At 36.8% G+C, this 13240-nt stretch overlaps 1 protein-coding gene across 24 annotated transcripts in view; it reads left to right on the plus strand.

The window, feature by feature from the left end:
• The window catches only part of NRXN1 (neurexin 1), a 710395-nt gene that overhangs the window by 285209 nt on the left and 411946 nt on the right, over positions 1–13240 (plus strand). For all 24 annotated transcript variants that reach the window (XM_063328064.1, XM_063328065.1, XM_063328076.1 and 21 more), the window contains one exon: positions 8353–8736. In XM_063328064.1, coding sequence (XP_063184134.1) covers positions 8353–8736 — 384 coding nt within the window. The remainder of the gene's footprint in view (positions 1–8352; positions 8737–13240) is intronic.

Genomic DNA, 13240 nt, shown 5'->3' on the forward strand with positions numbered 1-13240 from the left:
TCAGTGATTCATGAGAGGCATTAAATCCTCTAATAATCATGCCTGTGGGACTCCACTGAAAGCAAAGTTTATTCTTACATCCAAAGTCAACACAACTATAAAGAAAAGAAATAAATACATAGCAATTGTTTACATTTACAGATATGTTCTGCACTTTCATTGCTTCGTGACAGCTGTAGCTCACATGTGCCATTAAGAGAGTTTAGGGCATACTTTATTTAATTCTTTAAAACTGTTGATGGACATCAGCAAGAACGTAGACTAATTTTAGGAAGCAATACACACATGGCAATCAGGACTACATAAGTGGAATTATTGTCGTTTTAGTGGCCAGTCCAGCCCAAACTACGACAATTATAGTCAAATATATATGCAAAAGAAAAATTACTCCAGCTGATGAATTGCCTATGATCGAGATGGGTGAAATTTATTTACCCTGTCACTCTTAAAAACTGACCGTAGTACATATTCACCCTAAAACATTGAACTATTACCAGGATTAGTTAATAAATATGTAGGCATATGGATTGACAAACTGAATTTTTAGCTGAAATCTGAACCAGACATCAAAGATTTTCTGTGATTTTAATACATACAGTAATACTTTATAGTAGGAGAAGTACCAATAACAGAGGCAATGCTGTTATTTTTCTTAATGATAATATTGGCTGAGTAGTATATTAGACCGTCAGATTGAACCAAGTAAAATGACTGCCTAACAATTAAAATAAACAATGAACTGTAAGTTCCTATTTTCTTCTGATTGGAGGAACCCATGTGTTATGTTTAGATTATTTCTTCATGACTTATGCATGTTGGTCTATTATGCTTTTTTCCATGAATAATAAAATCCATTTTGCTATTTCAGGAAGCTTTTTCTTTTATTTTCTCTAGTCAAAACCAAACATATTGGAAATCGTATGACTATGATCACTTTTCACTTGCTTACCTTCCCAATTTTTGTATAAATCAATGAATACACCTTGTATTTAAAAAAAAAAATTGGCTTTTCTGAGACTTTGTTGTTGCTGCTGACAAAATACTTGCCGACCTATCAAGTACAAGGAAGGCATTCTCCTGTTAATGAATAGGTAGCTCAAATAACCTGTGATTTTTATTTTTTTTTTTAAATGACGTTTTGTGTCTTGCAACCTTTTACTGCTAGCCTTCAAATCCAATGCAGAGTGGTTCCCTCAGATAATAGAAAGCTGTGACATTTCTCAAGGAGCTTTGCTAATTTCCTTGACTTTCGTATTAGCTGGATCAGCAAGTACTTGATTTATTTTTCATTTTTTGCTCTCTTCCAGGCTCTCAGTCACAGGGAGCATCTACTGTAAACTACTGACTTTGCCATTGTCCGTCTGGGACTGTGATGGGGGAGATGTAAGGAACGAGAGCGCATTTTTAAACTGTACTTATCCAGGCCCCATTCACTAGTAATTTTGCTGATCCCCTCAGATTTTGGGAAATACAAGGAAGGGAGAACAGATGGTGCTCTTTAATTTCCTTTTTCTGAAGGAGCTTTTGACCTATTATTGAAGTTTTTCACCCTAGAATCCCATCCTGCTGCCTGTAAGACCTACTTTGAGTGCTTCCTTACCTAAAAAAGCAGATCTTTGGTGAGAAGGAATTCCTGAGACACTATTTCCCAGAATTAAGTCAAGAACAATTTCATACCCTCTCCATTGGTCCATCTTTCTTGCTAGATATGCAGCAGAGGAAAGGCAATGCGTGTTCTCCAGCAGTCTGTCTTTTTTGCTAAGTATACAGCAAAGGACAACAACCTGGTACCAACTGCTGTGTCCTGTCATGTGAGCTGAATTCCCTTCCAGTATTTATGGTTATTCTGAATTCCTGCAAAGGACACTAACTTCATAACTGCTTCACATGTGGCCTTGGCCTTGGCCATGGGCTGTATGCTGTGATCACAGTCCTCATCAGAGCTATTTTATTATGCTTTAGTACACAAGATGTAAAGTATATTTAGAATACCTTGCTCTGATTTTTTTCACTGTTCCTTAATAATCAAATGTGTTTCACATGCACAAAAAGCAGCCAAATAGGCCACGTAAGGCAAGCATAGAGATCAGAATAGTTGTAGTAGCTGTAGTTCCAATCTTGATATTTAACCGATCAGAATTGAGTCAAGGTTCAGAAATACGTCTCAGTTTCTTATACACAGATGTATGGAAAAGTAATTTGCTGAGATAATGAATATGATTGGAGAGGCTCATTAACTCATACCGAAGGGAAATGTTTGTTGTGCTCTTAACAGTACTGCTGACTCTGCAGTAAAAGAATTGGGGAAAAAACCCAACCCAAACTAAAAAAAACCCAAACACCGTGAAGCTGCTGTAAAGGCCTTTGCTCACAGTTTTTCTTGTAACACAGTAGAGTTGGTTTAATAACTGTTTTCTGAGACTTGAGTATTGTTTAACGTTTTGTTTAAACTGTTTATCATATTCGCGGTTAACCTTGCAAGTGGTTTTTGTCTAAACTACTATTCATCCTTTGGAAAACATCATTAGACAGTGAAATCAGGGAGGAAACAGTCTTCTTGTCAACTTCCAATTGCGTATGGCAGCGTAAACCAGAATGTACCAGAATGTATTCATAAGTAGGTAGCATTTAAGGGCTAGGAAACTACTGAAATTTTGAACTAAAGTTAGCATTTCAGCTTAAATATCAGAAATTATCGCTAGAGTATGTAATTAGAGCTTAACTATAATCAGTATCTCACTGTAAGTAGTGCTTTGCCGATACCCATTACATGCATTGTTGTTGCAGGTTCTTTTTTCACGTGTACACTTCTATATATTCCTTCCCTCATCTTTTCAACCTTTTAGTAACTGCCAGATTTACCTGTTCCTATTTCAACACATGTTAATAGTTTACATATTTGAGATAATAGGTTTGTCTTGCATTTTAAGGAAAATTCTTCCAATGATCCTGTTAGTGTTTTTCATTTATTCATGAACTCATAGAAAAAATTGAGATGGGGTGACCTTGAGAGTTCCTCTATTTTACTCCTCCAATGAAAGTAGTGATAATGTACTTGCCTCAGTCTTGCCGGATGTGTGTTGAGTTACCCCAGCAGCGGACGCTGATTGATTACCTCCCCATGTAATCATTCATAAACTGAATATTTCTGTATGAAAACCAAGCCATTTTGTCCATCATTTCCTTGTTCACAGCAAGCACAAAATATACCACACTTTTTTTCCCCTGCGTCATACCTCTATACTTGTTATGATTGGAATGCTGTTATGGCAGTCTCCAGTTTCCTTCATAGACTAAGAAACCCCAACCGCTTCCTGTCCTTATATGTCATGTTCTGTAGCGATTGACCATTTTATTGACATCTTCTGCAGACTTCTCAGCTGATCTACATCTTCCTCAGAGTTCAAGGTAAACCTTACCAATGCTTATGAATGTGGTCCAGTAGTTTTCTCTGTACCTCCCAATATATTTCCCATTTTGCTCAGATGTACGTTATTGTTGACTTATATTGCTGGCTTTTCCTTTTGAAGAACTGTCCGTTTATCAGTTATCCTTTAGTCAAAAATTCTTGATAAAAATCAAACTCTTATTAATTCCTCCAATACATAAAGACGTTTCTGAGCATTTAAATGGCATTTTGCTCTCTGCTGAAATGATGTAGACTTACAGCACCTGTAGGTCATTATAGGACCCTAAAATCTACGTCCAGTTTCTGGAGATAAGAAATGCTACCTGTTTTTAGAGCCTAAAGTTAGATCGTGAATTCTCAGACTAAATACTACTACACCTTCCTGTCTTTCAGTCTTCTCCCTTTTCTTCTTTCAGGCTGGACAAACCAAATGCTATCAACTTTTCCCCGTTTCTTTCTTTTTCTAGTAAAATGCAGACAATATTTCCTACTTTGAGTATTAAAAAAACTTTGCAAGGAAGCTACTTGTTTCCTGGCAGACATTACTGCCTCAGTGTTGCTCTTTTCAAAGAAATAGTTTAACTACTGCTCTGGTTATGGGTGCTGTTATGCTAGGTATTATGCAAAGATATAATTGAAAGGATGTTCTTACTACAGAGATATTACAATTTAAGGTTATAGTTTTCTCTTTCCATTGAGAGGCCAATGCTGTTCTGAATCTGATGCTTCCTCATCATATTCTGTTGTCTTTAGGTTATTTTGTAAAACAAGATTTGTCCCATTCTTTTCCCTCTTATCCAACTTAGCCATTCTGGTGTGAGAAGGGTTGACGATACATTAACTTTACAGGGAAAATTATTAACCTTTTCCTGTGCTGTCCAGATAATGACTTTTGTATGCTCCATTAACTTCCCTTCTTTCTGCTTCTCTGGGAAGTGATGTCTCTTCCCATTCATAAGTAAAAACATCCAAATGGATTGGAGCACACTGGTGATTTGACAGAACTATTCCTTTTGATCTGCCTATAATTCACAGAGAAAATAGGATTGAAATCCAGCAAAGGGGGTGTGTATTACTATCCCCGGATTCTGTGGTAGCATCTGCCATTGACGTGAGGTCCAACCTGAGATGGTTTCAGTAGAACTTGAAAACTTTCCATCAAGAAAGATGACATGCTTAAAAAAAAACAACCAAACAAAAAAATCAACACACCACCACACCACCACCACCACAAAACAAAAAAAAACCCAACCCCAGCTAGATGAAACAGCACACTCTACCTCTGTGTCACAGCTCTGGATGCGCTGTGAACCTGAATATTTAAAAGAAATACATAATTTTTGATGTATTTTGGAAATCTTTCATTTCCCCTTCTTTTTCTTGGGTTGTTTTTTTTTTTTTGTTTGTTTGTTTTTTTACGTGCCTTTACAAAGAAATTGCTGAGTAAAGTTTGCATTACCTATCAGAGATACATAAAAGGTAATTTGGATACCAACAGCAGTGATGGTTGTACGGCTGCCTGGACATGCTGTTAGAAATTCAGCCAGAAACTAGGATAAGTTGGTAACTGACAGCATGAAGCTCTTGGTGCCCAGGCATGAGTTTTTGCTACTAGTTATACTAAAGCCTATTAGTATTATAGCTATAGTTCTTGTTCTAGACAGTGTGCTATATGATATTTTATTCAAGCTCCTACATAACAGCTGAGCCAGAGTGAGTTATTAAAGCTTTGAGTCTTCTGCAGATGCTATTTGATGTAGTGTACCTCTCAACAAAAAGAATTAAATAAAGATAACTTACGGTTGTTCGATTAAGGGTAATACACACATCATGTAGGTCAGTTGAAGTGTCATGGATATGTCCAGCAGTAAATTGGAGATAGTCCAGTTAGGTAATAGCGGTTCCATGGGCTTCTAAAACATGAAAAAGATTCACGGAAGAGTTGTTGCCTGTTATGTTTTTCTACTCATAGTCATTAGATGTTATGATTACATTAAGATTTCAGAGGGCTTCTCAAAGGGGGAATTTTATGGGGTGTAATTTCCTGGGGAGGAGAAAAGTTCATTGCTTTAAGAAGCTGTCAGTATCTATTCAAAGTAATACTTAAGCTCTCTCCAGGGTAATCCTTTATGATATGAATCCTTTTGACACTGGAATAGGCTGCCCAGGGAAGTGGTGGAGTCACCATCCCTGGATGTGTTTCAGACTCGTTTAGATGTGGTGTTAAGGGATATGGTGTAAGGGAGAACTTTGTAGAGTGGAGTTGATGGTTAGACTCGGTGATCCCAAGCGTCTTTTCCAACCTAAATGATTCTATGATTCTATAACATACAGAAGAAATTTTTCCTGCTTCAAATTATCACCTAACTACAATTCACAGTTGCCAGAATGTAGTGGTGAATCTACAGTTCCCTTTATCATTCACCTTTCTCAACCTTCTGTGCTGGCAAAACATACATTTCGAACAACCATGTTAATGTCACAGCTACACTGGCTGAGGTTTACCTGTCTTTTCCTGTGCATTGAAAGCCATCAAGGCTTAGTTGATTTATTTTTTTAATAGAAATGGAGCCCTAGATGTCTTCTAGCATCATGGATAGCTTGACAACACAAGTGTCTTTGTCCAGCAGAAAACAGCACCGTGAAAATGCATGAGATTGAGGTCGGAAGCTGCAGCTGAGTTAACTTGTGTGGGTGCAAGTGCTGCCTGAATATAGATTCAAAGCATTTTGGTCCTAAATTAGGCCGTACAGCAACAGCTGGGAGCAAGAAACAATAGCAGTAAGAAATACTGTGAATGCAAGTATGACTTATATTTACAGCATCTTTTTTTAAAAAAAAAAAAAAGAGAAATGATCTGTTGACTGTAAGCAATCCTTCTTGATGCCAAGGATGCTCTCAGAAAAGTTAGCTATCTTGGTTTAACAGGTCATTCACAGGTGTCCTAGTTTGAGGCAGCTGATTAATAACATCAAACCTCAAAACGCTCACGCTTGTATGCCTAAGGTCAAATCTATAGCAAGTGTTACATACAAATGCCAAGTTTCGCTTCAAGGCTCTGAAGAGCAATACAAATATTTAGAGTTAGCAAAATATAATAGTCTTATCAATTTTAAAAAGGTGGAGGTTTGGAAGAAAAAGGATCTTGGTTCGACGTGCCTGTTTCTTACAGTAAAGACTGGAAGTTCACTTTACATCTATGTGCTTATTCAACTGATAGAGAAAATTTCTGATAAAACGTAAAAGGGAAAACTGACTACATCCTCAAACATTCTTTAAACATGCTCATAAAGATGCACAAATACTAAGCAAACCTTCTTTTTAGATCTCTTCTGATAGTAGGGAGACTGTTTGTAATAGTATCCAGGCCTTCTAAAAATCCATATGTCTCAAGTCTCACATGGGAGTTGGATCTCCTGAGACCTCTCCCCCAAAGAGCTTTTACTAAGTGTCCAAACTCTTCAGCTATTCATGTTGTTAAAGTTAACCTAACAAACCAACAAAAGAACGAACAAAATATGCAGCTCCCACAAGACTCCTCTTCACTGCTAAAAGAGAAGCCTAAATTTTAGTATGTATCCAATTAAGAGCATGATATTTTCTGGCCTGCCTCTGTTTGCTTAAAACTCACATTTTAGTATTTATGCTATGAAAATTCTGAATTTATTATTCTCATGATCCACTCCCATCACAGTAAAAGTATTTTTGATAATCAGTGTTATCTTCCGGAATCTGTGTCATGCTGACAGTGGAAACAGCCAATCATTTTACTTTTATGTATGTATGTATGATAAATACGTTGTGGTAAATGTGATGCTTCAGTGTCTTTTCACCATCAATACCCTTTTAATAGTGTGTGTCCAGCAGATAAGTGTTGCATAATGTGGCTGGTACATTATAATAATCTGGTGATCTATATAATGTTTTGATCTATATTTTACTTGCTTTTACACCCATATAGAATAAGGAGTCACTTTTGTGAAGATCTACAGGAAGATTATTTTTTCAAGTGATTTTACTTAGTAAATAAAATTAAACTCGGTGAACGCAAGTATGTTCTGTGACTCCACGTACTAAAATTAGTTATCTGTCTATTGAAATTGTAAAATTAGATACCTCATTACTTTTTAAAATACAACAAAAGGGGATCTTTACAGTTGATTACGGTTTCTTTGTTCAGACACTTTGCAGAAACGAAACTTTATTTTAGGCTTAATTTTGTTTGTTTACTTTTTAAACTTAAATGGAAAAGATACTTCTGATTTCCTGAGATTCTATATACATCTTCTCTCCCTCTCTTTGTAACATGCACACATTTTGAGGTAAGTGTCAGAGGCATTGATTTTTTCCCTCTAGGAGCACATCACTATCTTCTTAATGATTGCCTGTCTGGCAGCTGATGAGAGTATTTTCATTCTGCACTTAAAGGAAAAAAAAAAGTCTTCTCCAAAGCCCAATGAAAGTGGTGAGAGTCTTTTAAAATACTGTGTCTTTGGATCCAAACCAAAGACACAGATTTGCCTCCCAGGTTACAACCTATCAATGCAACCTCAGCCTTAATGCTTTGAAGCACATATGAGGTAGTGAAGAGATTTTTTTGTTGTTGCACAAGCAGGATCTTTCTGAAAATAAGTCTGAAATGCATTCCCCCTATCCCTGCAAGACTGGTAAGGTGATTTTGACTTTTTTTTAATATTGTTACCATGCAGTATTGTGCATAAATTTTTTTACATCGTTCACTTTCTGACACTATTTGTAGTACATCGTAAGTAAAATAATGAAGTGTATCTATTATTGTGTAGCTTTACAAGTGGAATACCTATGTTTAATTTAGAGATATTTGCCAGGAGCTAATGTGTCATGTAGATTAATAAGTAAAACAGCAGTACCAAAATCTTTTAAATGCCTTGAAAATCATGCATTTTTTTGTCTTGTTTTCTCAGGGACCATATCTGTGAACACATTACGTACACCATATACTGCACCAGGGGAAAGTGAAATCCTTGACTTGGATGATGACTTGTATCTTGGAGGCTTACCAGAAAATAAAGCAGGCCTCGTCTTCCCAACAGAGGTGTGGACAGCACTTCTCAATTACGGATACGTCGGCTGCATTAGAGATTTATTTATTGATGGTCAAAGCAAAGATATTCGACAGATGGCTGAAATTCAAAGTACAGCTGGAGTAAAACCCTCATGCTCAAGAGAAACTGCAAAACCTTGCCTTAGCAACCCCTGTAAAAACAATGGTGTATGCAGGGATGGGTGGAACAGATATGTTTGTGATTGCTCTGGTACGGGGTACCTTGGCAAATCGTGCGAAAGAGGTAGGTTCCATGAGATTGCTGCGTTTCTACTTTATAGAACCCTGCACAATGATTAACAATGGTAAAATATCGTTAACTCTTCTGAGGCAGAAAAAGCGTCTTTGATTTCACTTGTGAGATGGGGAGATGGAGCCCTGCTCTAGACTGAAAGAAGTAACTCTGGAGGAGAGATCTTAGGGGAGTTTCTAAGATGCACAAATAATTATTTAGTTGACTACGACAGAGAGACAGTATTGCTAAATGTTGGCTTTTCTGTCTCATCATACATTGCTGAGTTCTGAAAAGCATTGTGAAAGTAATTCAATTATTATTGCATTACTAAATGGTCACATTCCAATTCCAAACTGAGGTCTTGTTCTCTGCCTATTTGTGTCAATACCACTGTGTTATTAAATTAAATTAATGAAATTTACTTTTGAATTCCACAGTATCACTTAAATCCATGGCCAGAACTTCAGCCATGAGTCAAAGCAAAAGAATCAGTGTAGGAATCTGTATTTCTTACTTAACTTTTTTTTTAAAGATACTATTACCCCAGGAAACAGTTTCTACTTATCTTAGTTCACTGACTATCCCTCTTGCCTAGAAAAGGTAAGTGTAAAGTTGACAAACCCCATTTATTTAATTGAAGAGGTGGATAGTGGCAAGGAATATAGATGTTGACAGTTTATTCATTTTTCTAGTTAGTAAGATGGAAAAAAGAAGAATTTTTTTTTTAAATAAAAACCTGATGAATGTTTAAGTTGTATATAAATAGACGTGTATTTATGTAGAATTAATACCATCATATTATTAGCATTTACAAGTAGGTTCTCAGTTTCTTCTGTGTTTTTCTGGCTTATTTTTTGAATATATATGCCTTTGGCTCATGGCCAGTTATTCTGAGATCTCCAGACTGTTCTGTTACTGGTGGAGTGAAGCTGGCAGAGGGCATAACCGAGCTGTCTGATGCATTACAAAAGCCTTCAGTTAAACATGTCTGGTGTACCACCCTGTGGCAAAATTCTGCTATTACATATGGCAGAAGTAAAAATAGGATTTGCATTTTTTCAGCTTGAGAGCTGGGAAACATGTGCGTTAAAGACAAAAACACATGCAGATATGCAAAGAACTTAAAAGCAGGCTTCATCATAGCAATTTCTCATAAATGTATTTGACAGGTGGTAATATTTTATGTAGAAACCTTTGTCTTTTTTATTTCCCGTACTTTATTTCTAACCGTCTTCCAATATAGAGCCTGACTTTTGCCTGCGCGTTCCCCTAGTGGGAATGGTGGTACTATGGTGTCTCTACAATGGTATTTGGTTCTTGTCCAAAAGAAATATGTGCAGCAGTTCAGACAGTATGGGATCATTTCTTACTCTTGTGTTTCCCTCTCCAGAGGAAACTACACCGAAAGGAGATCTCCTTCCAGTAATATTCATATCCCAAATGGTCATGCGTTAATAAGATTATAGCTTTTGGGATTCTGAAAGCAACGCGTTGGCATCCTACCACACAAAGTTATTATAACTACTACCCATGTGCAGTAACTGATAAACTTTTGTATTGGGTGATATAAGCAACACAATTATAATTGTTCAAACTAATTTAAATAAAAGAGGAACATGTTCATTTGAACAAACAATAGTTTCACAAAGGAAAGAAGCATTTGAACAAAATATCGGAGATTAAACAAATGGAATATTTAACTTCATCTTAAGTGATTAAGGTAACTTCAGTAAACAAAAGCATGTAGCTGCTTTTTAGTACTCTCATTTATTTTTCGTGCTATGTCTCCTAAAATCGGAGTACTAACATCCATATTGTGGATGTATCCTATACAATGCAGTACCTGAAATAATTTTGGTCAGCTTATCAGTGCACAAAAAACATGGAATACAACTCAGTTCTCTTTTAATTTCAGTATACTTAATATTTTTGTATACCCATATGCTTTTTATCCTGTTGCTAGTTATTCTTGATTTTATTCCTGATTTTCAGTAAGGTTAAACATCAGTATAATCTGTAGATTGGCTTTAGTAGATTATGGAAACTACAGCAGATGGACGGACAGATGCCACAGCAGTATAATTTGGCTTTCTATCTTACTTTGATTGTGGTTCACAATACGTGACGTGACTGCCTCTCGGCAAAGCCTTTTGCAGGTGTATACTTTTGCTAGGAGCAATGCACAAGAGTAAATTCATCAAACGGTGATAAGAAAGTAGGCATGCAAAGAAAGATATATCAAAGTGACATTTCCGAGGAAAAAATATATTTAAATTAGAGAATGTATGCAGATGTCCACATTGGGCATGCACACGTACCTGCGTGCACATATATATGTTAAATAAAGTAATATCGTTTTCATTGCTTGCATTATCTCTGGGTGCTTTAAAATTAAAAAAAAATACAGGTAATATGATGATAGACGGTACGAAGAATCATATGTTCAAAATATTATAGTAATTCCATTTCTGATTTATATTAACTAATTGGTCCTGTGTGTTAAAGTTCTAGCACCTTTACAATGTGGTTTAGGACCTCAGTCCTGAAATAATACCAGTGTAGAAATTGGGAGGAATCATTTCACCTTCTATTCACGCGTTGTCTAGTGACTAATTGCATATCGCCAATAGTTTCCATCACGTTGATGGAAAGGTTCCTCGTGATTCCCCCAGGCCGTGACTTTGGGCCCAGGTGGACTGAAGTAGCTGCCATAGTAAACACACAAACAGCGCTTAGCTGAGTGTACGCCTGTGAATAGAACAGAAACTAAAAGTTTGAATTTGAATCAGTAGCCATCAACATACTTGAATACTCACACAATTTATAGGAGTAAAATCAGACATATTGGTGAGTGTTTTCAGGGCAGGGTATTGTTGCTATATGTGTTTTGGGAAATAAAACAGGGTCAGAGAGCAAACCTGAATATTTGATTACTGATGATGCAGATTGTTCATATGTTTCCTGGCATGGCTCTGGACTGTATCGTCTGGCACTTTCTGAGGCAAAGTTTGTGTGTGATTTGGAAGACAGCAGACACAAATGGCTCTGTTGGCTGCAACACAGTCCTCGTATTACCACAGACACAGGAAAAAATTAATAATTCCCTTTTTAGGACTTCAGAGGCACCACAAGGCGTCCAGAGGAAACAACATTCTGTTTTATTTATTAAGATACATGCAGTAAGCATCCATGCTTACCAAGCACCATGTTAAAAACAACACAAACATGACTGCAAAACTTAGGAGGAAGAACGCTGAAATTCAAATGCCTAGTCCATACTACTGTCACTTTAATTTAAATAAGCTGTGAATTGAAGAACAGCGTCTCTTCAGAAAATTCTGTATCTCCCCATAAATAGCTGGCTGAGCGTTTCTGAAGGTAGAAACAGGTGTGGGGAAGTTCCCTGAAGAGTAGGTGCCTCAGTCTCCTCAGCAATTGAAGTAATCTCAGCCCAAGTGAAATTAAGGTCCTGAATCTCCTCTCATAACGGTACTAGTCTGTGCATCCTTGGTGGCAGGCAGGGAGCTGATTGAGGGTAGTGTATGTATAGGAAGGAAGAGTTATCCAGCCCTGGAGATTTTAGCCAGAAACAAATTGAAGGAAAAAATGGAGAGGGAAACTGAAACCCTTTAGCGTTTTTTTTTTTGTTTCCTTGGGTGTTTTAGTTGGTTGGGTTTTAGCACAGAGGCAACAAGGGGTTTTAGTTGTCAAGTCTATAAAAATATTGAAGAAAGAATGTGTAAAATAATGTTTATCGATCTCTGAATTATATCTTACTGTTTATTTCTTTTTAATTACTCTGCTGCATGCACTTATTTGCTGCTACAAAAAAATTGTTGGTAATGTTTTATAAGGGTTTTCTGCTATTTTTCTTTTCAATGCTATGCTTCCAACACTGAAGTGGTAGTAAAATTACTATTCCCTGCCGGGGAGATTCTGATTCTTTTAATGAATAGCACATTCTGAGCTCAACTTATGGTCTATTAGCATTTAATCTAATAATTAGAGGAAGCTGAACAAGAGAAAAAAGACATTCTGCCAACATTTATGTGAGAACAGTTAGCAGTGTAGATCTCAAAGAAAGATTGAGACACATACCCCTTTGGAAGTAGTCAGTCCAAAGCAAAACAAAACAAAACAAAGTAAAAGCCGAGGCAAAAATGAATGCATAGTTGTATCCACAAGGTTCCTTCAGGATTTGCACAGCTGCTGTAACCCCCAGTGCCTCTCCTCTTTCAGATCACCATCTTACTGACCAGGCCTTGCAAATTAACAATCCGTTTTGGACAACAGAAGTAACTGCAGGATGGAAACAATTCCATTGAAGAACATAAATGATCCTCTAGGTCTAAGAAAGTTAAAACAAAACAAGCCCTTCTTAGTTTATCTTGAAGACTGTTTTTTCCTACTGCCTGAAAAGCAAAGTTCTCTGTCAATGTATGCCACCGAGCATAATGATCGCATAATAAGGCATTGCCACAAAGAATTATAAGGGAAGAGGGAACTCCTTGTT

This window comes from Chroicocephalus ridibundus, chromosome 3 (assembly GCF_963924245.1).
Source record: "Chroicocephalus ridibundus chromosome 3, bChrRid1.1, whole genome shotgun sequence".
In the NCBI taxonomy this organism is placed as follows: Eukaryota; Metazoa; Chordata; class Aves; order Charadriiformes; family Laridae; genus Chroicocephalus; species Chroicocephalus ridibundus.